The 24,864-nt window shown below is 43.1% G+C and overlaps 3 protein-coding genes across 7 annotated transcripts; all 3 read left to right on the top strand.

Annotated features, from left to right (window-relative positions):
• The first annotated feature begins 296 nt into the window (after positions 1–296).
• On the top strand, positions 297–7,393 carry Su(dx) (WW domain containing E3 ubiquitin protein ligase suppressor of deltex). Of its 4 annotated transcripts, none has more exons than XM_020950285.2 (7): positions 297–620; positions 2,776–3,049; positions 3,119–3,261; positions 3,327–4,472; positions 4,535–5,457; positions 5,514–5,712; positions 5,777–7,393. In XM_020950285.2, the coding sequence occupies exons 2-7, from the start codon at positions 2,860–2,862 to the stop codon at positions 6,044–6,046; spliced, it is 2,871 nt and encodes a 956-aa protein (XP_020805944.2). In that variant the 5' UTR covers positions 297–620; positions 2,776–2,859; the 3' UTR covers positions 6,047–7,393. The 4 variants fall into 4 exon arrangements, with proteins under 4 accessions (XP_020805944.2, XP_086688764.1, XP_020805945.2 ...); XM_086832638.1 differs by lacking the exon at positions 297–620 and adding an exon at positions 630–917; XM_020950286.2 differs by lacking the exon at positions 297–620 and adding an exon at positions 1,072–1,397.
• A 771-nt stretch (positions 7,394–8,164) lies between these two features.
• Kebab (Kinetochore and EB1 associated basic protein) lies at positions 8,165–11,758 on the top strand. The gene is made up of 7 exons (XM_020950289.2): positions 8,165–8,390; positions 8,920–9,043; positions 9,099–9,233; positions 9,313–9,483; positions 9,552–9,713; positions 9,778–9,936; positions 9,991–11,758. Exons 2-7 carry the CDS (start codon positions 9,021–9,023, stop codon positions 11,345–11,347), a joined length of 2,007 nt encoding a protein of 668 aa, XP_020805948.2. The 5' UTR covers positions 8,165–8,390; positions 8,920–9,020; the 3' UTR covers positions 11,348–11,758.
• A 7,402-nt stretch (positions 11,759–19,160) lies between these two features.
• On the top strand, positions 19,161–24,468 carry Or22c (Odorant receptor 22c). Of its 2 annotated transcripts, XM_086832640.1 has the most exons (6): positions 19,161–20,365; positions 21,201–21,391; positions 21,462–21,649; positions 23,186–23,287; positions 24,041–24,193; positions 24,270–24,468. In XM_086832640.1, the coding sequence occupies exons 1-6, from the start codon at positions 19,836–19,838 to the stop codon at positions 24,318–24,320; spliced, it is 1,215 nt and encodes a 404-aa protein (XP_086688766.1). In that variant the 5' UTR covers positions 19,161–19,835; the 3' UTR covers positions 24,321–24,468. The 2 variants fall into 2 exon arrangements, with proteins under 2 accessions (XP_086688766.1, XP_086688767.1); XM_086832641.1 differs by lacking the exon at positions 23,186–23,287.
• The last annotated feature ends 396 nt before the right edge of the window (positions 24,469–24,864 follow it).

Here is a 24,864-nt window from a genome sequence, read left to right as displayed (position 1 = left end):
TTAAATTCAAAAAAAGTTTACGTCATAATATACGTTTTAATTACGTTGCCTGTCTGGCAGCACCAAGTGCTCGAGCCCACATCGTTGTCAGACACGAGTCTCGGGCTAAAAGTATCGCATATCGATAGTTCTCCGATCGTTATCAGAAAAGTGGGGGTGAATTAAAAAAAGAGAGCATGCTGTAAGGTATTGAGAGCGTACAAAACTCTCTTGATAGTGACGGCACAGAAAAATCTATTATTTAAAATCTGTGAAAAACATCGATGCATCGATAATTTCATCGATGCCTTGCGCACCCCTAACAATAGTGCGATGTGTAGACAATCGATTCGTTTGAATCGATACTTGTACATTTTTCACATCCCCAGCTGTACTGCAAGACGAACAACAATAACAAATAAACAATTAGTGCGACAAAATCAAGTGCGTGAAAGTGCGTGGACTTAAGGAAAACGCGGCAGCGGCAACGGCGAGTCCAATGCTATATTTCACCAAACAATTAAATCGCCAGGAAAACGGAGTCAATCAAGAACCCTCACACAAACACACACGCTAGCAGGAGACAACAAACACAGACGCAAGTTGTAGGAGCAGCAGCAGTAGCGAAGAAGAAGCACCAGGTAAGTCGACGGCAGGTAAAAGCCAAGTGGAAGAATTAAACGAAGAAAAACACAGAAATTGCAAACAGAAAACACCTTCTGAGCACTGGAATTTCCATTTCCAAGCGGTACTTGACTTGCATCTGTGGGTGCGAGTGAGACAGGCGTCGCGACCTTTGCCTCAATTACAAACGAACACTCAGGGCACATACACGCAAGAAGAGGGAGCGATGGAGTGGGAGTGGGGAGGTAGTAACTTTTTTTTGGCGTTTGGCGTGCGTTACATGACCACGAATATATTCGGTAAAGTGGAGAAGTGTAAGTGATAGTGAGTGAGCGCCAGTGTCGGTGTATGGGTGCTGAAGCCCATCGGTCGATAATTGTCTCACGTCAAGGAAGTTCAAGTGCGGGTGTATGAGTGTGTGCGGCCCTCCCCCCGCCCCAACCTGCCCCGCTGGAAAGTGCATGATTTATTGACAGCTGTTGCTGATTACTTTTGCTGTGTGTTTTTCGCTTTCCTTCTTGTTCTTGTCCCCACAGATAAATCCCCTTTGTTCTCTCATATTTATTATTGCCTTCCTCCGGCCCGGCTCGGTCCGGTCCGGCTGATAAACACACAAAATATCCGCCAAAGATAAGCGAAAAAGGCGGAAAGTGCGTGCTAATTGCATTCTAAGTGATCACATGTGATGTCTCAATCGAAATTCATTCAAAAAATTTTCCAAAACCAATTGCAAGACTCACGGCGAATAACTGCAAATGTTGGCAAATTCTCAAATGCAGTGAATGCTCGCTAAGGTGAACAAAGAAAATGTATTATTAATTAGCAAAGATAATGTAATAAGTTCCCTCGTAATAAAGTTCGCTCTTTAAAGTGTTTACTGTAAAAAAAGAAGAACCAATTAATTGCCTTGCACTTGTTCACGTGGAAATAACGGCTTAAATAATGCAATATAAGGGAAATCGCAACAACTGGTCGGTTGGTCGCTTAATCAATATGTAATGTTCATTCAACAATTGAAATCGAAATACTGTGTACATTTGCCGTTTTCTTTTTCCCCGTGGTGTACTTGTTTTTGTTGATGAGTCACATAGCATGCCACATAGTATTATTATACAATCTATTGTGTATGCATTAGTCTGGGTGTTTGCTATCAAAATTATAGATGACCAGCAATCGGCGGGGAAATTGTACAAAAAATGTACAGAGAGCCGCGAATTATGGCGAAAATTAATAACACGGAAAACAGTGCTTCCCCAGAAACATAAGGCAGCGATAGTGTTATTGATTCACTGATCAGGAAATTAAGGCAAAATCTTAATCGGTGAAAGTAGTAAAGAACAGTTTAATATACATACTTCCTTCCATAAATTAAACAAAAATCCCCTGGCCCATAAATGAGTCTTAGCTAAATTAAAATGTTATATTATCTTGAATTTTGTATCAGTACACTTTATTTGGTTTATTACTCTCCCTTACTCATACTCACTTTGTTTATTTTAAATGAATTAAGTTGAGATCTAGGACTAGCATGTATTAGCATATTGGCAAAAAGCCGCATGTTTAAAATGAATTCCAGTTTATATTTTATTCTAATATATTTATTCTATTTATTCTAATATATAATTTATCTATAATTATTTTTGTTATTGGTCTCAAATCTACATATTATATGGCTGAAAAACACTGTAGTCATAGCCACGAAATTAACTAAAATTAAGCCTGAAAAACAGTTGCTACCTTTGGTTTCGACGAACAAAAAAATAACATTTGTTAACAGTTTTGTTGCCTTAATGCCGTTTACACTATATACTACATATAGCCTATATCTTATCTGCGGCTAGTCGCTTTCATAATGATATAGAGCTGCTTTATTATCTTGCTTCCAAGATTAGGTCTTAAAATTGTCAAAGGGAACTGCAAGTATAACTTTGTGTTTTAACCTAAAGTACACTCGGTAACTAATTTGCACATGTTAAAATTAATTTGATTTATTGAACTTTTTAAAATGTACATAGCTTTGTATATTAATATGGAAAGTACATTTACGTGACGAGGAGAGTCACTGTTTGGGGAGGGTTCCGGTCTTATCTTATCAGCTCCCGCACACGCAATTTCTCATTCGATACTTTCCAGTCCCAATACACCCTGTTAAATATTCGCTTTCTCTTTAAGAGCGACTGCTCCCCGAGGCGGTGAAGGTCACTCAACAAACGGCAGTAGCAGGTGGAGGAGACGGACCACACATACAGCCCCTAAATGGCCGATGGAAATGGGCTGCCAGCGGGTGCAGCAGCTTCCGGCGGCATGGAGGTCGGCGGACAAACAGTAAATGGAGCCACGACATCTTCCAGCCCCAATCCCACCTCAAATGTCGGTTCGGGCTCGGGTTCGGTGTCGGGGGCCAGTGGGAGTGCCAATCAAGGATACTATCAATTAAGCGTGACAAGTAAGCAAACACAGCACAAAACAAAAGGAACGAAATGTACAATTAATTATCTCCAAAAATCCGTTGCAGTCGAGGAGGCTTCTCTGCGAAACAATGGCTTTCTCAAGCCGAATCCATACGTGGAACTTTTGATCGACAACAAGAGCAAGCGAAAGACGGACCTGGTTAAGAACAGCTATCTGCCCAAATGGAACGAGGAGTTTACAGTGCTGGTAAGTGGATAAATAACTTAAATTTTACTTAATCAAAACTTAATCCATTGATATTGCTCCCTTAGATCACGCCGAACTCTACGCTACACTTCAAGGTGCTGGATCATTCCAGTTTCCGTAAAGATGCCATGCTGGGTGAACGTAGCATCAACCTGGCACACATCCTGCAGCACTACAATGGGCGCTGCGAGTTTCTCGAACTGACCATTGATCTGTTCGTCACCAGCAAGTCGGATAACCGGCAGACGAAGAGCGGTGAGCTCGTGGCCATACTCAATGGCCTTAAACTAGACATGAGCAAGCTGCAAATCCAGGGAGCGGCGGTCCAACAGAATGGCAATCCACCCGTCCAAGCGGTCAATCCGGCAATGGTCAGCGATGCGGCCGCCGGTCGGAGCTGCATGATTTACGGAGGAGTGCGAGCACGGATGCGACTCCATTCGAGCGGCGTGAATAGTAATGGTGGAGAGAACCGCTCGCCCTTAGCTAATGGAGGCACGGTTCCCAGAAGAAATGCTCCAGACCCACCTCTGTGGGAACAGCAGCAATCGCCGGCTCAGCCACAGCCCCTGAGAATGGTTAATGGCAGTGCTGCGGCGGCGGTGCCACAGACAGCATCGTATCCCCAACAGCCGCCAGCTCCTGCACTTGCACGTCCTCTAACTCAAGTCTATGGAGCGCTACCGGAAAACAGCACGCCGGCTGCGGTTTATTTGCCAGCCGGAGGACCGGCTGTGGCAGGAGCCGGAGTGGCCGGACCTCCAATGGAGCAGCCTGTAGGAGGACTGCCGGTGAGCCAAAGCACGGATCCGCAATTGCAGCCTCAACCGGCGGACGATGAGCCACTGCCCGCTGGCTGGGAGATTCGTCTGGATCAGTATGGCCGGCGGTACTACGTAGATCACAACACGCGATCCACCTACTGGGAAAAGCCGACACCGCTGCCTCCTGGCTGGGAGATAAGGAAGGATGGACGGGGCCGTGTTTACTATGTGGATCACAACACCAGGAAGACCACCTGGCAGCGGCCAAACAGCGAGCGTCTAATGCACTTCCAGCACTGGCAGGGCCAGAGGGCACATGTGGTGTCTCAGGGAAATCAGCGGTATCTATATTCCCAGCAGCAACAGCAACCAACGGCAGTGACCGCCCAGGTCACGCAGGACGATGAGGATGCACTGGGTCCGCTGCCCGATGGCTGGGAGAAGAAGGTAAGCCTAATCGCCTATTTTTCAAGAATATACCTTTCTAATGCGACTTTTCCTGTGTACAGATCCAGTCGGACAACAGGGTTTACTTCGTGAACCACAAGAATCGAACTACGCAGTGGGAGGATCCGCGCACCCAGGGTCAGGAGGTAAGCTTGATCAACGAGGGACCTCTGCCGCCTGGCTGGGAAATCCGTTACACAGCCGCCGGTGAGCGCTTCTTTGTTGATCACAATACGCGTCGAACCACCTTTGAGGATCCACGGCCTGGAGCACCCAAGGGAGCAAAGGGTGTCTATGGCGTGCCGCGTGCCTATGAGCGCAGCTTCCGCTGGAAGCTGTCGCAGTTCCGCTATCTGTGCCAGAGCAACGCTTTGCCGTCGCACATCAAGATCACGGTTACGCGTCAAACGTTGTTCGAGGACTCCTACCACCAGATCATGCGACTGCCCGCCTATGAACTGCGGAGGCGCCTCTATATCATTTTCCGCGGCGAGGAGGGCCTGGATTATGGCGGTGTGTCGCGTGAGTGGTTCTTCCTGCTCTCCCACGAGGTCCTGAACCCAATGTACTGCTTGTTTGAGTACGCGAACAAGAACAACTACAGCCTGCAGATAAATCCCGCCTCCTACGTGAATCCCGATCACCTGCAGTACTTCAAGTTCATCGGACGCTTCATCGCGATGGCTCTGTACCATGGCAGGTTCATCTACAGTGGATTCACCATGCCCTTCTACAAGCGCATGCTGAACAAAAAGCTGACCATTAAGGACATCGAGACGATTGACCCAGAGTTTTACAACTCCCTCATATGGGTGAAGGACAACAATATCGATGAGTGCGGCCTGGAGCTGTGGTTCAGTGTCGACTTTGAAGTGCTCGGTCAGATCATCCACCACGAGCTGAAGGAAAACGGCGAGAAGGAGCGCGTGACGGAAGAGAACAAGGAGGAATACATCACTCTGATGACCGAGTGGCGAATGACTCGGTAAGTAGCAAAAAGCACTCTTATTTCCAACAGCAGATTTAATATGATTATTTCAGTGGCATTGAGCAACAAACCAAAACGTTCCTGGAGGGCTTCAATGAGGTGGTACCCCTGGAGTGGCTCAAGTACTTTGATGAGCGTGAGCTGGAGCTGATTCTGTGCGGCATGCAGGACGTGGACGTAGAGGACTGGCAGCGCAACACTATCTACAGGCACTACAATCGAAACTCAAAGCAGGTTGTTTGGTTCTGGCAGGTTGGTTTTATTCTTAAACTATCAGTTTTATGTCCTCTAAATTCAAAATTTATTACTTACCTAGTTTGTACGCGAAACGGATAACGAGAAACGGGCCCGCCTGTTGCAGTTTGTCACAGGAACGTGTCGCGTGCCGGTAGGCGGATTCGCCGAGCTGATGGGCTCCAACGGGCCGCAACGCTTCTGCATCGAAAAGGTGGGCAAGGAGACGTGGCTGCCGCGCTCGCATACCTGCTTCAATCGGCTGGACCTGCCGCCGTACAAGAGTTACGATCAGCTGGTGGAGAAGCTAACCTTTGCCATCGAGGAGACTGAGGGCTTCTGCCAGGAATGAGTGGCAGTCGATTTGTGGTCGGTTTGTTGATTAATGTTTAATTCCAGTTGAGCGCCTGCGTTACCGTCCCGTGTCCCCGTAACCCCGTGCCCCCTTACCCCATTTTCCATTTCCCCCATTCGTCGACCATATGTTGCGTTAAATAGTTACTGTTATTATTATTATAAAATACGTATATAAATTACTTACTACGTGTACACAAAACACACACACACACCTATATCTGTCTGTATTCCTATGTTCGCTATACCACCTAAACTGTGTGTACGTACAACTAGGCCTTGATTAAGTTTAGCGCCGTCATATCAAATGTAGTGTTTACTTTATATCAGAGCTCTTGCAAGTGACAGTTGGCCATTTATTATCGAAGTTCTTACCAATAGTTCCCAATATGTGGATCTCTGAGAGACTTTCGAACGTTTAAACCCACTTTATGATTTTCATTTAATGTTTGTGAATGTAGTGCAAAGGGAAAAAGCTAACTTTTATCAAAGTGTTTTATTTTTGTCACCCCCCTTCGTAATTTGTCAGTTGTAATTTGTATGTCTTTGTAGATTCTTTAACCATAATTCTTCTCAAAAATTCACTGAAAAGTTTCATAAACATTCGCAACTTTAAGAACATTGTCGGTATGGCGATTTATTCAAGGAATAGTTTCGTATACAAAATCAATTTGTAGGCATGCATCCCTCCGTTTTGGCTCGCTCACCGCAATCGCAACCAAATGTTAAGTTTTGCCATAAGATTGCACTCTGATTGCTTCTAGTTCAATTGTACAACGAGCTCTGGGCTTGCAATGTTTTTAAACCACTTTATTGGTGAATTTATATTTATATTTATACGCATATGCTCCCATGTAAATAGTTTACTCGACCGAATTCAAATTGTTAACGAACTGGGCTTGGTTTACTAGCAAACTGTTTTAAACTGTTCAATTGTTTGTCTCGTATACACAACAAATTTAAATGGAAACTATATATTTTAACTAACACACGAACACAGACACAGGCAATATCCTGTGAGAACTTGAAACACCGCAAAACAAACAAAATATGATGTTAGGTTTTAAACAGATAAAACAAAATGATACACTTGAATCAATAATAAATTCAAATAGCAATAATTGTTGTTAACAAATCGAAGAGGTAGCAGCGATGCATCAGATACCACATATATGCTATATATGCAGACTAAGACAAATCGGAGGATAGGGAGAGCGGCGTATATAGGGTTGATGATTGTGTACGATTACATATTAAATATATATTATATATTAAATAGATTTTATTTAGTTTAATGCAATGTGTACTGTATTATATGAAATAAATGCAAAATTATTTAGTGATACATGCTCTTGTACCCCGAATTACTTGACTGTGTCGACAATGCGGTTGGTTTTCGCTTAGTCAGCTGCCAAATCGCTGATGCGGCAATAAATTTAATTATTTTAAGCGCGTTTTTGGCGAGAGCCTGCATTTTTCATGGCTCGCAATTAAAATGTATATCAAATATGTACAAATAACATTTTCACGCCAGAAGCGTCGACGAGTCTCGTTTTGGTCAGCCGGAGAAGTAGTTACTAGTTATCCATACGGCCACAATTTACCGATGATAGCATCATCATTATCATCATATGTCTAACCTACATTTTTCCAGCATTTCCTGCTCTCTGCGTGCGCTCAAATTTAACAACTTCTCTATTATTTATTGCGGTTAAATTGCAAAAGCGCAGCAGTCAAAAAACAACAAAAAAGCAGGTATATGAGCCAACGGCAAAGTGGCGGAGTACACTCTAATATGTTTTGGCTACCAATTATTATATGTTAAAATAGGAACTTTATTAAAAATGTGTATAAATACAAATTTGAATTTTTTTTAAAATCTTTGTAAACGATCAATTTTTCTATCTTAATATAGTTTTAATAAAATATATATACATATATAACATAATATTGTATATATAACATAATATTAACAGCAGCCAAGTAATTCTTACCGGTACCCAATTCCCCTTGGTATTAAAAAAGTTACCATTGTAAATGCAAATATAGCAAACATAATATTTAATTGCTTCAGTTATTTATATATTAATTTATTTTTACAATGTATTCACTGCAGCCCAAGAGTAACACCTTCGTCCTCCTCGTGGGGGATTGGTCGCTGCAGCCCGCTGGTTCCCAATCCCTGCCTTCAGGCTCCACGTTCTCGTTGCTACCTGCTGGCTCCATTTCCGGCGCGTGTATATTGTCCCGTAATTACGCCCCAAATGGGCGGTGTCACGGGTCGGCGGAGGCAGGACCTTTCGGCGCCCACCTGGGAGCACGGGTCCAAACCTGAGCCCGTGGTAGGTGCAACCAATTTTCACTTTCATCCATGATTTATGTATGCATTCCCGACTCACCACCACACATTGCAATGGAAGGCGTTTTTAAAGTTAATAAATGTTCAGTGGTGGAGTGCTGGCATTAATTGCTGGAGATTGTCTGTTTTTATTCTCCATTTATTAGATAGTGAAAGTCTACGGGTAAGAAGTTGTAATCAACAATATTTTAACAATGCATTCCCTAAATTTTAAAATTCAATTTGAATCGTAAATCGGTAAATTGGAGCTGCCACATCTTTTTTCTTTTGCGACCAGTGCTGCCCATTACCTTCAAGCCATTCACATTATGAAAGATCGTTCGCTTGCTCCGCTATAGTGATAAACTTACATTTGAATTTTTCAGTCCTTTTCTGACCCATAAATTATATTTAAAATTTTTACAATTCTCTAAATTTGAGATTGAGTTTTAAATGGGTCCATAAGTGCTGCCACATCTCGTATTTTTGCGATCGATCGTAATATGCCCATAGTTTATCAACGCCATTCACAGGGAATACCATTCACTCGGGTGATCTCGTAGTTGTTGTTGTGCGGTAAAATATTGAAAATTGTAAACAAGTCTCGGAAAACAACTTATAAAATAATTTTGAGATGAGCGAAATGCCCAATATGGGGTGAGTTATACTATTTTCTTTACCGCCTGTTCTTAACTAAAGTGCCGTTAATAAGAAATCCCGCGATGGTCAACGACGGGTTGGAGCCCCGTCCTTTGCGCCGCAAAGAATTGCTGGAAATGGAGGGATGCGGAAATCGTATTGAAAGGCGACAGGAATGTGGGCCTCCGTTCAAAACCTTCGAGATGCGGTACGTAATCTCTTTAATAAATCATATTTTCCTATAATTTGTAACACGTTGTTCTATGGTTCATCGCCTTATGCTATAGGAGTCCGTCTAATATCGTTACCCAACCGGAGTATCACTTGGAACGCCCTAAGGAATTCCTGGATCGCATGGAGGGATCAAGATCAGCCTCAAACATACCTCCGAAAAAGAATTGGCTAACACCTGAAAACAGGGAGTGGACCTGGGAAAGGCCAACCACTCCATCGGCGAGGTAAAAAAATATAATGAAGTCTTTAATTACTACTTTTTTCTTACCATTTTTCTATTAAAACTGAGTAGCACTCCGGACATAGGCTTACCTTTGAGAACCAAAGAGTTCTTGGAGCAACAAAGATCCAGGCAACGCGATGCCTCAGCCGCCAAATTAGCATACTATCAAATACTATCCTCGCCTGCACGTAAACAGTATCGCGGTGAACTACTGAAAACCCCAGAGAACAGGTGTGTTAAAATCATATATTAATATACATATGTATATAAACATTAATCGCAAATGTCAAAGTAGACCTCCTGCTACTACTTCACTTTCGGAGATTCGCTTGGAACGACCCAAAGAACTGAAAAATCGTCTGGAGACATCCCAGTGCCGATCAGCATCTGCTTCTAAACTGCCTTCAAGCAGTGAGTCTCTAACCCCCCAAGAGCCAAAAACACCAGAAATAAGGTAAGCCATTGGACACGCCGCAAGGACTTTGTGATAACTTTCGTAACATTTCAGCAATTGTCCTCGTTTCCTAGAACCCGGCTGGGAGGCTCGCCCGCTTCGCACAAAGGAAATTCTCGAGCGGCAGCGCCAGGCAGGCATAACCAGCCGCTCGGCATCAGCGTCCAAAATTGAACCAAAACGAACAAAGGCGGCGGTGCCCGCATCTAGTTTCACTGCGAGTCGGCTTTTGGTGCCCTCGATTGGATTCTCATACCCTAAGGATCCCAAGGCCTGCCTCACATCCACAGCCAGCAAGAAACCGCCGTCGAAACTGGCCAACACAAAGCGCAACCTATTCCATCAGAAGGATGCGTTGCGGCAGAAGCTGGAGAGGATTACGGAGGAGTGGCAGAGAATGACCGAGCCACAGGTAAGGCAGTTCATCGTAGATTTTGTAAACCTTTGTCTGCCCTCCACTGGTGCAGAATGTTCGCATCTGAGTAAAGACTCCTATGTAAGCCAGATGATGGAGGCACTGCAGCAGCTCCAGTTTCCCCGAGAGGTGAACAAAACCTGGCTGCGGATGCCAAAAAGCCAAAAAGCCATGAGCCATGTGTTGGAAATACTCCGTTTCTTGTTAGATTTCGCTCACGACGAGGAGAAAGACAATTTATGCGTATTCACCATTGTTCCAAATGAGAAGCAAATTTTAGAGCAGGCTGCCAGGGCATTTCGCTCCGGCCAAGAGTTCAAAGAACAAAAGATGGAAGAATCTTGCACTTCGTCTGACATAATCAGCCTACAACAAGAGTCTGAAAATCTAAAGCTACGGCCTCAAGACCCTGACCTGGGTTCGGAATTGCATTCTCTGAAACTTGAGAAGCAGCGTCTTCAAGAGGAGCTAGCCAACTGCCTGGCGGAGATTAAGTTATCAACCTCCGAATCCGCTGAAAAGTTGCAGGAGCTTGCAAATCTTTACATGAAAAACCTCTCCAAGGGTCAGCGACTAAGGGAGCTAAAGAAGCATGTTAGGAATCAATCCTGCAGCATTCAGGATTACGAAACAATGCTGGATCAACGGGAGGAGCTATCGCACGAGCTGCAGCTTCTTCGGCTGCGTCTCCAGGAATTTTCGGAACGCCTGAAGCTCAGCCAGCTTAAATTAAAGCGTTGTCAAAAGGAGCAAAATGAGAGCATCGAAGCCTTCAACGTGCACATACGGGATTACGAATATTCGCTTACTTCAGAGAGCAGCCATGGAATGTCCCTGCAGTTGTCCTCGAATTCCACTCTGGCGGAGGTTGAAGAGGTTATAGAGCGGCTGAAGGAAAGAAGGGTATTACCTATATCATTGCCAGTTAAACACATATCATCGACCTACAGGCTTCCTTTGGGGGAAAACAACCACACCCCTCATTGGAGCCCATAAAGTTCAAGTTAATTTAAGCAAATATTTGCGTGTTACGTAAGTTACACAATGAGCCCGCCTATTAAGCTGCTGGCTCTGTAATTCCTCCTCGAGTTTCACAGATTTATTTAATTGAATTTATCAACTGGAAGCCTCGACAATTTCCTGGCCTGTGGATTTAAGTTCGTGTAATTGACATTTGAATGAGTCATCGACAGCTTGCACTACACTAACTCAAAGAGAATATCGGCAGAGTTGAGCCCCTGAACCTTGAAAAATGAACACGCTTTAATCCCCAAAAAGCTGGCAAATGTCAAAAGAAACTTAACTCATCAGCTCATTATTAAATTCTGTGCAATTGTAATAAATAACTAAGCGTATGCTACCTCATTTCTGTAAAGGCAATATATTCAATGATACATTTCCTAAAAAGATTTTTCCTAATGAAGAAATAAGTGAATTTATTGAAAAACAATGAAATTTGTTATCTTGAAGCTCATGTGAAATCATGATGCTCATAAATTTAAAGTTTATTTATTTATTTATTTTGTTGAATTCAAACTAACTAAGGCAATATTTATATCAAATCTTAATCGAATGCTACGCAAAATCAGGTAAATTTATAGTTCAACTAGAGGCATTTTCTGGCTGTAAAGAGTAACAAGTATACGGCGGTTAGACTTTCCTGTTGCATATTTGTGGAAGACTTGTGGATTGGCATTAATTTAGAGTTTCTGCAGCAAGGACATCGCATAACGAGGGCGAGTCGTAGTGGGCGGGCGGACGGAGAGGGCCGCGGGGCTAGATTTATAATGCGTTTGTGTTTGTGCCCCGGAGTGGAACTAATAATCTTATTACTCAGCTGGAAGAGAGATGGCAGCCAGCGTCAGAGGCAAAACTTGGAAACTATAACCGCATGCACATGGACATGGACATGGCTGGGCTCTGGCTCTGGCTCTGTGCAATTAAACAGTGAACAGAGTGCATAAATTATTTCTCTGTGCAACAAAATGCTTTAAATCCGCCGCTGCAAATCCCGGCAGCAGGCAGGGAGGTGCTATAAAATACATGAATTAGTCTAATGGAAATGCGAATTCCTACGGCAAACAATTCCAAAATTTCGAATGTATGTAAATTCCCAGCCAAAAACAACACAACAGCCTAGAATTTTGCGCAAATTAAACAAAAACAACACACGCTCACGGCGTAAGTGCAGAAATACGTAAGGATGATGCCAGGGTAAATGTGGTCCAAATGCCAAGATTATGCTCCATATAGTAGTTAGTTCAGGCTCGGAAATAGTTATCTGCTCCGCAACGTGTGTCATAACCCGCTCCCGTACTTTGGAACTGAGAATACCCGAGCTCACCTTTAAAACTTGCTCCCAACTCTTCGGCTAAAAACAATTATGGTCTGTGGTGGGGGAGTGGTTGGGTGGGGAATGATGCCTGATGCGCCAGGCTTGTACATTATTTTCCTTTATAAAACAAACACTCACCTTGGCAGGCAGCCGAGAAGGAAGGAGCCAGCCAGTCAGTCCGTCAAGACAGTCAAGTCAGTCACTCACAAAAGGAGCAGCATCCTCTCCGACAGGCGCCAGCATCGCTGGAGTGAAATAATCGCATATCGTAAACTTTGACTTGGAGCTAATGAAGAATTGCGGAGCCTGGCGAGCTGCAATTGAGTTAATTAGCCGAAAAGAGAACTTCTGAGTAAATGGAAAGTGGAAAGTGTCGTTACGTTCATAAACAGTGGAAGCTCCGGAAGCGGCAGGTGTTTATTTATAAATTTGACTTGCTTCTTATACAGCTCTTAAATTCCTGCCTTTGTTTAAAGAATTTAACTTAACTTTAAGTAAGGAAAACACAGCAATCTAGTCTGGAGATAATTAGCGATCGTTTACTGTACTTAACCCTGGCGTTCATACGGAAACTTTCGAACTGGTTCGATTGTCAAACAAACAAAGGAAAATTCACTCGACAAAATAAGAGCAAAGCGATAGCGCCAATTTCGCTGTGTGAAGAGGGAATCGCGGAAAATCAAAAGGCACTGTTTCACTTCTTTTTTTTCTACGGCATTCGGTATCCTTTGCATCCACCATTGCCTTCCTCCTTGACACTAATGGAAAGTAACGATGGTTGTTGTTTTCTGTTTAATTTCAAGCTGCCAACGGGGATTCCCCGCTTTAAGTTGAAGGGGAAGTCCAGCTTAAATTTGAAATCGCGCAACGCGGAAGCGAATGAAATTTGTATGCGAAGCGGTGGAAACCACGGGATGACTCGCTGACTGAACTGTTTTCTATGTTGCCCATGGACTAGCTGCCATGGACTTCTATCCGGGATGGATTCTCGGACAAGGGGAAGCCATGAGAAAAAAAAAAATGTCATCTGCAGCGTGACCAAGTCCACGTCCACCGTTCCCAGCCAATGTCGAGTCATGCGATTGCAATATTTATGCAGTTTGTGCAGCGTTCGCTATATTTGACAGTTGCTCTTCCGCTCAGCCGCTGGGACATTGGGGAGATATCCTGCAAGCGAGCATCCCCGTAATGAGTTCAGCCGCACAGGAAGACCATTTAATACCAAAAACAATTCGATTCTGGATAATATTGTATTACTGAAGAAGCGATTATTGATTGAAAAAGGAAAGTACAGATTATAAAGATTACTTTCATTACTTTCTATACAGATTACTTTCATTTGTAGGGCTACTTATTAGGAGCTGGTTTACTTCTATATATCGTTACTACATAAAAAGTAGGATTTCTATATATTGAACAACTTGCGGAATATTAAAGTTTAGTTATAGTTTTAGTATTTCTAACATTTAATAAAATCTGTTCTACAGTTGACATGAAAACATCTTCAAGATAAGAAAATGAGTTTAGTAATAGAAAATTCTTTATATAAGTTTTTAAACCTTGAATTGCATTACTATTTCAAATCTCTCTCTCTCAGTTTTTAACAATTTAAATGGCTTTTATGCCCCTAGGGGCAGAGCATTTAACCTTCGTTGTGGTGGACGTTATTGTTATTACTCAATTTTTTTCTGCGCATTTCAGCGCTTTTCGGCTCTAGGAAGTTTGCTTGCTTAGCCAGGCGTGCAACAGCCCCTGCCACTGCCACAGTGGAAGGGACGAAGGACACAGGCTGAAGGGTGGAGGAAATAGGCAGGACGATACGATGCTGCAGCAGGTGGCGCGTGCGTTGCTCGAACGGCAATTGCATTATCAGTAAATTATATCTGCGGCGACGCCGCTCCAGCTCAACCTCCCTCCCCCTCCCTCTCCCGCTTTTCCGACTTTTCCCAGTGCCGACATGTTGGCCATGTTTACGGGTTGCCTGCGGCCATGTTTGCTTGCTCCTGCTGGTCCTGCTTTTGCTTCGGTTCTCCTGCTCCTGCTCCACCATTGTTGGATGGCCGGATTCGGGTCTGTTGTTGGTGCTGCTGTTGCTGCTTGTTTGTGCGCCATTTTCGGCGCTTTCCTGCTGATTTATGCAAAACTGTGGCATTTTTCAATTGCATTTTACACTCGTCCTGCAAGTTTCGGCATCCAGCTCCGGATACGGAGGCTCCAGGCTTCAGGCTCCACGCTTCGTGCTCCGTGCTCCATGCTCCAGGCTCCTGACTCCGGGGTCCTGTTTCCTTTCGCTTGTTTGTGTTGTACAATTTTCACACATTTGTGCAACTTTGCCACCGAAATGTGCAACACATTGCCCCCGTCGCCTTGTTGTTGCTGCTGTTTCATCTTCACAGGACCTGCCACACCCCCTGGCAACCCAAGCCCCCTTGCAGTCAACTGCATTTTATTGCCACAGATGGGAGTGCCGCTGTGTGTGTGTGTTTGTGTGTGTTTGGGATCCATATAGCCACGATATCCACGCTCGGTTTTGCGCATTTAATGCCGAGTTATAACTTTCACGTGGGTTGCTTTAGTAGTTTTTTACACGTTCCACCCATTCAGTCCCTCCGACCTAGAGGTTCCCCAGCCTGAGTTACGTGGCCACATAAAAAATAACCCTTACCAGCTCGAAAGTGTCACTTATGCATAGAAGATTTGCGATGCATTTTTCAATGCCTAATAAACATAATTTCAACGCTGTTTATCATGTGACAGGTCGCATTAAATCTGCTTCGCTTACACATTCATTTGTTTATGGATCGTGAAAACCGCTGATTGATATGGAAAATAGATTGCTGCATATGGGAATGATTATTTAAATCAGAAGATTATAGTTTATGGGTAGATTTTACTATATTACTTTTGGCCAATAATATTTTTACTCTTTTTATATCCTTTTAGGGTATTCCAATTTTAGTCAGAAGCTTGTAAAGCTGTGAAGAAGTCTTTTCGGATCCTATAAAACATATGTATTCTTGATCATTATCAGCTGAGTGATCTAGTCATGTCCGGTTAAAAAATACATTTTCGGACATTTTTCCAGAATACAAATTTTTTTAAAGGGTTACATCGTTAAAATTTCCAAAAATTGCAAAAAATTTGAACTTTCATTAAATCTAAAGTGAGTATGCAGTTTTATTAATTGAATAACATTTAACATTTCTAAATTAAATTTAATGCATTTTTTGCTTAGTTATAAGTTTACAGCAGCTCTCTCTATTTTTCAGTATGTCCATAACTTTCTGTGTATCTCATTCTCTGTAACTCTCTTTAACTCTGCTTACCTCTTGAGATATTGCTGTCTCTAAAATTTAATGAAATTAAATTAAAATTAACGCATTTATGGCTTAGCTAGTATGAGTTTAAACCCTCCCTCTCTATTTTTCGGTATGTCCATCCCTCTCTGTGTATCCCTTTCTCTGTAACTCTCTCTAACTCTGCTTACCTCTTGAGATATTGCTTTCTCTACCGTTCTCCCGCTCTCTCGCTCTCACTTTCTCTATTCTCTTTGCTCGGTGACTATAAATACAGGCACTGCAGTCCCGCTGCCCTCAGTCTGTGCGCGGCATCCGTAGTGTTTACATCTAAGTGATTAGTGGCAGTGATTAGTAAATGCGCTTCGACGCTAAACATATTACGTGACCAATGGATAAAAATCTGGATAATCAGGAAGAGCCTAATTGAAGTCACCAAGTATATAACTCTCTACACTGGAGGGAATTCAGTAGCGGTAAGTCTTAAACATGACAATTATATATTATATAGGAGTGATAAGGCCTAGGTCTTAAATTAGCTATACATTTTTATTATTATTATTTATTTGCAAATGATTAGTATAGTATGGTGTTAAGACTTAAACTTCTCGAATTAGTTGTACTTCTTTATTATAAACTTCCTCTCTGTTGATGTCAAGAGTTTCGAGTTTTTTTGCAAACCACCCTCGCTGCCAAATGAACTCTGATTTTGTAGCATCAATTTTCCAGCTAATTGCAAAAATAAGCAAAATTATGTGCCAGGCCATAAACACACTGGCAATAGAAGCGGCAGCTTCACTTGATTCCCATGCTCGGCCACCCTTTACAGTCATTCCATCTTGCTCTGATGCATTGCCAATCGGAATTATGCACTTTGACAGGGAGCGCATTTAGTGTTAATCATACGCCCTGTTGCACGGCAGTTGCATCCTGTTTGCTAATTCAATCTCCCAGGGTGAATGCACACGGGGAGCGGCGTGTGGGTAGCGTAGAGCCAACGTATTCACACTAAATAATTAAATATGTATATTTAAATTCTGGAGAAGTGAGAGAGGAAATCCGATTTAGATGGAATTCAGCAAACAAATTTATTGGCGCATAATTCAAGGCGGCGGCGCAAACGATGATGATGATGCCCCGCACTGACGATGATGCATTGCGGGGCAGGAAGCAGCCTCAGATATGAATGAATGCAGCTGGCAATTTATGGCAACCTAGCGGTGCAACGACTACGATGAAAGAGGTTTGTGGGGGGGGGGGAGGGAAGAATACTTTGGGCCAAGGCCGTCGCCTTGCCAAAAGCAGCAAACCGGCAAAAAGGCGAAAGAAACGCCAGCTACAGAAGCGAAGCCATGGCGGAAACGGAAATGGAAATGCGCAAATGCAATTGTCACACACAAACACACACACACTCAGTGCGGCCGGGGTGAAATTTTAATGGAAAATTGGTGTACTCGTGTCGTGGCTATAAATGAAGCTCGCATTTCTATACGCCTGGCTAATAAGAGAGTCCACCCAAGTTGGAGTGACAGTCGACAAGCGGCTAGACAACACGAGGCCCCAAAAACACTGAAGGGGCAGGCCCCTTAGTAACCCCCTCTCAACCCCAACCCTGTTCGATGTCAGATGGGTCCTCTTTTTTGGCAGGGGCTTGGCCTAGCCCCAAGATTGAAGGTACGCAAATCAATTTGTCAAGCCTGCCCCCCCGGGCGAGTATCCTTCAAAGGAGCACCTTCGCTCGGCTCTGTTGTTCAATCTTTATGCCTACCGCTTAATCTTTCAATTTGCATATTACATAATCGCCTCAGTGTGGGCCTGGCCAAGGTAGAAATGTGCTAGCTCACTGGAAAAAAATATAGTATTTAAAGCCTCACAAAAAATAACATTAAATAACCTATAGCTTAAATAAAATATAAGTCATTTATGACTATTATTTATTAAGTTTCTGATATTTTTAGAAATATTTCCCAGCTATTATTTCTCCTGGTGGAGTGGCAGATACGACCTGACCATCGAGGCAATGCTTTATGGTCACTTGAATGCAGCACGCACAGGAAAGGGGGGACTCGAGGGCTCCATGGGGGGGAGGCTGAGGTGGCCGCAGGCAAACACTTGACGTGCGCTTATGCGGCACCGAGTTGCGCATACGCCGTGTGGGCCCAACCGCTTATTGAATATGCTGATGTAGGTGGAGCGGGCATATGCAATGTACTACATGCTACAAGCTATAGAAGCGCCAGCTCCATGTTGATATATGTCACACAGACTGGGCAAAATAAACTGCATCAAAGTGGGGGCCACTGCACGAGTGTGTGTGTGTTGGGGGGCGTGGCCTGCTCCACTTACTGGCCATCGATGATAGGCGTTGATACAGTTGCTGTAACAGGATTAGCCCTGGATTTGGCTTGGTTTACCAGGCGGCCGGCCAACTGGATGGATCCTATTCCGGAGGAAGGAAGGGGAGAGGAAAGCTCTGGCAACTCCAAACATTATGCAAGACAAATCCGTAACGAGGACTGCAAGTTAATGGGACAACCTCAACGCCATGCCCGGCCACTGCGCCAGTCAAATATTATTCGTTGCGGCCCCCCAAATAAAATGCAATTATTGTCCATCTATCAAATGGTCTCTCTGTGTGTGTGTGTGGGCAGGTACGGGTGTAGGCTTTTAATTGCTTTGGTTGGGTCCGGTCTGTTAACTATTGGCAGGCACTGTGGCTTACTTGGTCATGCAAATGGAAATTCTCTTAGCCGGCTTAGTGAGCCAACCGTAAAAAGATTGCCTTCTAAATTCAACTAAAAGCCATAGATTGCTTTTGCCCAAATTTCGACTCCATATAAAATTCGGTTATTCTCTTCGATGGAAATTGATTTTTAGACTTGATACAAATTTTTAGTTAAACCTCCACTCCACCTTCAACCGACAGCACTTTGTTTGTTTTTCTTTGGGCCAACGAACCCCTCAATTAACAACTTTTAGTCGAATGGCGGAGAGGAAAGGTAACCCCAATTAAAAACAAAGCCAAAACAAAGGGAAAGGAAACGGAAGTGGACGTGGACGAGGAGGGAAGCTGAAGAAATTGAAAGTTTTGCCGCATAACAATTAATTAAATTTGTATTCGTTGCCTTTGTGTGTCGCTCTTGTTGTGCAACACACACAAAATATTGAATGTCAAACAATGGGAGTGCCGGCGCCGCCTCTGAGCAATGGAATGGAATGGAATATTCCAACTGTAACTGAGCTCTATAATTATAAGTCAGGTGAGACGGAATAGCAGGACCTTGACTGATGGCCAAGGATGTCGTAGGGCCCAGGAGGAAGTGTAAGCGCAGACGTAAGCACAAAAACAATTAAAACTTTTGCCAAAGTCAAAGCAAGAACTTGCCAACGGTTACAGGGAAAGAAAAGTTGATTTATTTATTTATAAATTCTATGAAAAATATAACTTGTACTTGCTGTGATATATTTTACACAAAGTAAAGCAAACATATATATACTAATCTTAGAGATTAATTTTCTTATCGAACTAAGTTGATCAATATTATATTTATTTTGGTGTATGTATGACTCTGATTTGGCATCCAGTCATAGCTCAAGTCTAACTTTTGATCTTCAGCTTTCAGTATAAATTACTAAGGATTTTGTGAGCAGAAAATCGCTTGATTTCCTGGATTTTGAAGTTTTTCCCCGTGCTATTCTCACAGCTCCCTGCCCTGCAATTAGCTGCCCGGAGTGACTATAAAAAGCAGGCCAAAACATTGCTCCCGACACTCGCCCGGAGCGGCTGACCACTCGACTTGCGGCTAGAAGGCAGAAGCCCCATCGATAGTATCCACTTGAGTTCATCGCCGGAATGACTGACAGCGGGGAGCTGGAGCTGGAGCCTGCCATTGCTGGCCACTTCTACCGCATCCCTCGGTTCTCGGCGAGAATCGTTGGCATCTGGCCGGAGATGAGAAGGGGCAGTGGTCCGTGGTACACCCATCTCCTGTTTGTGTTCGCCTTTCTGGTGGTTCTGGTGGGGGCTGTCGGCGAGGTCTCCTATGGCTGTGTACACCTGGATGACCTGGTTGTGGCTCTGGAGGCCTTCTGCCCCGGCACCACCAAGGCGGTGTGTGTGCTGAAGCTGTGGGTCTTCTTCCGCTCCAGCCGCCAGTGGGCGGTGCTCATCCAGCGCCTGCAATCAATGTTGTGGGCTGCTCGCCGCGAAGAGGGCCAAAGGATGCTGGTCGCCCTGGCCACCACGGCCAGCAGGCTGAGCCTGTTGCTCCTCAGCTCTGGCACGGCGACCAACACCGCCTTCAACCTGCAACCGTTGATTATGGGCCTCTATCGTTGGCTGTTTGAGCTGCCCGGGCAAATCGAACTGCCCTTCAATATCATGTGAGTATGATGGGTAGGATATCCTGCGGCTCACTTGAATATCCTTAAATTCGAGTGGCTCATTTATCCCTTGAGCTTTGAGAAGAGGTTGTAAAACGAGCAAAATATATGGCCAATTGGCTTCAATGCAGTCGAGGAGGTATACATTTTCTTAACTTATTTTTAAGCTATGCCTTAGGCATCGGTCAATCACTTTTAAATTAATAGTTATTTGGCAGAGAAAAGTATCGCATCATTAATACTATTAACTTTTAAGTTAAAGGCTTATTTGAAATTACATTTCCGAACTTTGAAAATATGGCATTTGTGTATTAATTAAATATCAATAAGAGTCTTATAATAAGTGTTAATATTTTTCCTTTGACTTTCTTCTAAGGCATTGTTTAAAATTACATTTCAACAAGAATGGAAGCTAAAATCGGTGAAGTCGAAGCTCGTGTGCCCTTGCAGCTTGAAATGGTATAATAATATGTTTATGGCTTTTCCATCAATATCCCCTATTAACTATTGATTTTATCTTTTAAATCAATCATCGTTTTGTATTTAATTCATCCATAAAAATCCTTTATTCAGTGTTCTGTAATCCGAGATACTTTAACAAAAAAGCAAAGCAACCTTTCTTACTTAATCGATAAAGTTAATTAAAGTCCTCAGTCAAAGTAGTCTTTATTCTACTGAAAATCTTTAACCAATTTGCTTAATGAATTGCAAGGAATGGCAAATGCATTAATTATGGTTCGCCACTTGGACTCCCGGCACCCTTAGGTCACTCTGCGGGTTTCGGCAATGGAATATTAATTTTAACACTCGATATCCCGATGCTCCTTGTCACCAGATTGCCGGCGTTCGCCATTCAGCCATCTCTGTTTCCGGTCACCTACGTGCTGCTGACCGCTTCCGGCGCCTGCACAGTGTTCGCATTCAGCTTCGTGGATGGCTTCTTCCTTTGCTCCTGCCTCTACATCTGCGGCGTCTTCCGATTGCTGCAGCAGGACATTCGCAGGATATTCGCCGATTTGCATGGTGGTGAGTAGCTGGCAAAGATGACAATGGGATTTGCTCCTCTGACTTTTCTTGGCCTATCTCCCACTGTCAGATTCCGTGGACGTTTTCACGGAGGCAATGAATGCGGAGGTGCGCCAAAAACTGGCCCACATCGTGGAGCGGCACAATGCGATTATCGATCTGTGCACGGACCTAACACGCCAGTTCACCGTTATCGTTTTAATGCATTTCCTGTCCGCCGCTTTCGTCCTGTGCTCGACCATCCTGGACATCATGTTGGTAAGCCTTTTTTTCACTCTTCAGGGGCTTGCAAAGAATATATTTTTGGGGAGGCCTACGGCTATGATATGATATTTATAAATATGATATTTTTTCTGGAATATTTTCTCTTTTTAATAAAATAAATACAGGAATTAAAGTACTAACCAAGTAAGATCTACAATAATACTGTTAGTAAATTAATCCGAATCCCCTTTAAAGAGTATTCTGTAGCCGCCTCTGACCTTACACCTTGGCTGCATTCACCGGCGCGCTTTAAAAGTTTTTCCCTGTTTGGTGTTTTTTCCCACTCCACCCTTTTCCCCCCACCTGGCTTTCCCTGACCTCGACTCCTTCTCGATTTGTTTGTTTGCTTTGTGGCTGCGACTGCGGCTGCCGCTCTCCCGTGGCAATTTATAAGCGCATGAATTGTTACGGCTCCGAAAAAAAGTTTTTAATGCGACTTTCGCACGTTTTCCGGTGTCCCGGACACCGGAGACCCATAAGCTGTTTGACGCTGCAACTGCCGAGCTCCAAAAGTGTTCGGATGGGTTTCTCTCCTGCCCAATTCCAATGGGATAAGCGATGCCGACACTTCCTGCGACTCAGCCGCTCCTTACGCGGCTCAAAGTGTTGAGTTATCCCATTCGAAACTTGTTTATCGCTGGGGTGTCCCGAGGCCAGCGATCTATTATCACTTTTTAACTTTCTTCGTTTCGTTTTTCCGGGAAAAACTGGGAAAGTGAAAATCATACATATGACCACAAGGAGGTCCCTGAAGCGGAAGATATACAATTTATAAATAAATAAAAAGTTTACCATCTCACACATTCCTTATTTTCTTAAAGACTTCAAACTTTTGTTCAAGTTTAAATCAAGATCTTTTGGTTTTATATGAAAAGTAATCATTAACAAATTTTTAACTATAAACAGATTACTGTAATAGCAAATAATTTCCTTATGAAGTGTCTTTTTCTGGATTTCTATTAAGTTACTTAACATATTCCATTTTCTCAAACAATAACCTTGAACTACATTTTTGGCTTGAGCTTTTATTTAGCACATTAGGAAAATAGGAAAAAAAAACAAACTAAAGCAATCAAATGAAAGTCAAAAAAAGAAAAGAGAAAAACAAATGCAAACAATTTGTGGCCAAATCCTATTTGGGTCTTGTAAAATGGAGCGTGCTTTCAGTTTTATTCACTCGGCGACATGCATAAATCGCATAATTCTTTTTCAATGCCAAAATGGAAAGCCGGACAAGTGGAAAATGGAAAATAAAGAGAGAAAGAGACAGAGAAGGAAAAGCTATCAGAGTGAGACCACAACTAGCCCAAGACCATTTGCCAAAGAACATTGCTTTGATGCTTGCGCATTTCGCAACTAATTCAAACTCGGTCAAAACTACTGCGGAAAGTGTATTTAATAATCCCCTGCAGTTTTTCTCTTCACCACAAGCAATTTCTCTCCAATTAATGGCATCGTCTCTTATCTAATTCTCCTGCATTTTCATATTATTTTATTTTCATTTTCCCTGCTCTCTGTCTCCTTTCGCAGAACACGTCGTCGCTGAGCGGCTTAACCTACATCTGCTACAGCATCGCGGCCCTCACGCAGCTTTTCCTCTACTGCTTCGGCGGCAATCACGTCAGCGAGAGTGTGAGTAAGACTGCTCCCACTTTTCCCGCTTTTCTCGCTTTTCCCGCCAAAGCACTTTTCCACTTTCTTTCCAGTGGCACCAAACCATTTTCATTTCCATCATTCATTGGGTTTAAGATACTCTAATAAAGGGGTTGTTTTGGCTTTATATAATTCAAAATCACTTGTGATTGCTATAAATATATTAATTTCTTAACTATTTATTTGGGGAAAATATTTTTTAATTTTAAGCTAGGTTTATTAGGTCACAAAATTATCTAAGGAAAGGTAAGATTGCATACACTTTTAGCAACAAAAATATAAATCTAACACTTGCATTTAGTAAAAATATCTAAAACAGGTATCTAAACCTTTAACCTTCTCAATCCTAATTATATAAAGATAATGTATACATACTCTCAAAAGATATTTTTTTAACATTAGGAATATGCGTTAAATGTTTCCTAAAGTATCCCACCATTCGGTTACACTTCGCTTATTTTCATTTGCTGCTCGTGTACTTACTTTCGTTTTTGCAATTTCTGTAATTTCAATTTAACGCTAAACATTAAGCAGTCAGGCGGCCACATAAAAAATGATGTGCCATACACAAATTGCACTTGTGATAAAATTTTAATTACACAACAAAGGCGCAGAGGACTGAGCATCGGTCGGGGATTCTGTGGCTCGGCCAGACGACAAATTCAGATTCAGATACAGATACAGATACAGATACAGATACAGATTCAGTACCAGATCCAATTCCATTCGCAGAGCGGTGCTGTGGCGGACGTGCTGTATGACATCGAGTGGTACAAATGCGACGCGAGGACTAGAAAAATGATTTTAATGATATTGCGGCGTTCGCAGCGGGCAAAAACAATTGCGGTGCCGTTTTTTACGCCCTCACTGGCAGCCTTCGGTTCGGTAGGGGACTGTGTGCGATGCGTTGATTATGATAATAAATGTTTATGTTTCCATTCCGCTCTCTTCACTCCCCCAGATACTCAGCACAACCGGCTCATATATCACACTGCTGAAGACGTTTCTGTAAGCCTATGCGGCGTATGATTGATATCCCGGATTGGATTTGCCACAGCGCCAGCAGATACTTTGAAATTTGTTCCTTCGCCGTTTTGTTTTGTTTAAATTAAAACCACCCAAACGAATGGACATTAAATTGCCTGTGAATTAAGCAACAAGTGCCGCCTGTCCGTGCCGTAATTGTTTCATTTAAATATTGCGATGATCTCGTCTTCCCAAGGATTCCAACTAATGAAAAACACTTGCGGCTACGGGCACATTAATTGGGTCAGTACCGTTGAAGGGGAATGGGTGGTGATGGGGGTGTGGCGAAGACAGTAATGGCGTTTTTATGGCGCCATCTTGAGGTCTCCGCACCGTGGAGATGTTTTTGTTAACACAATATTCTTGCTCTCTCTCTGTTTGCAGGGGCAAATATCAATTATAATTTCTGAAATTCGAGACTGTTATGACGGCTGAGGCTGCTGCAAATGGTTTTTCTTACGAAATTATCGCAGGTTTATATAGATTTTGTTCTTAAAAGCAACATAAAAGCTTATGGAAATGCTTAGCTA

This window comes from Drosophila serrata, unplaced genomic scaffold (genome assembly GCF_035046125.1).
Source record: "Drosophila serrata isolate PLE 108 unplaced genomic scaffold, ASM3504612v1 contig_249, whole genome shotgun sequence".
Lineage (NCBI taxonomy): Eukaryota > Metazoa > Arthropoda > Insecta > Diptera > Drosophilidae > Drosophila > Drosophila serrata.
This window is presented reverse-complemented; position numbering and strand designations above follow the sequence as displayed.

Bases quoted from the DNA above. Each gene is read 5' to 3' on its own strand.
- Kebab (XM_020950289.2), top strand. From the start codon at position 9,021: ATGAGCGAAATGCCCAATATGGG. The intron at 9,234-9,312 runs GTACGTAATCTC...CTTATGCTATAG, and splicing joins TTCAAAACCTTCGAGATGCG to GAGTCCGTCTAATATCGTTA. The intron at 9,937-9,990 runs GTAAGCCATTGG...GTAACATTTCAG, and splicing joins CCAAAAACACCAGAAATAAG to CAATTGTCCTCGTTTCCTAG.
- Or22c (XM_086832640.1), top strand. From the start codon at position 19,836: ATGACTGACAGCGGGGAGCTGGAGCTGGAGCCTGCCATTGCTGGCCAC. The intron at 21,650-23,185 runs GTAAGCCTTTTT...CTCCTTTCGCAG, and splicing joins CCATCCTGGACATCATGTTG to AACACGTCGTCGCTGAGCGG. The intron at 23,288-24,040 runs GTGAGTAAGACT...TTCCATTCGCAG, and splicing joins GCAATCACGTCAGCGAGAGT to AGCGGTGCTGTGGCGGACGT.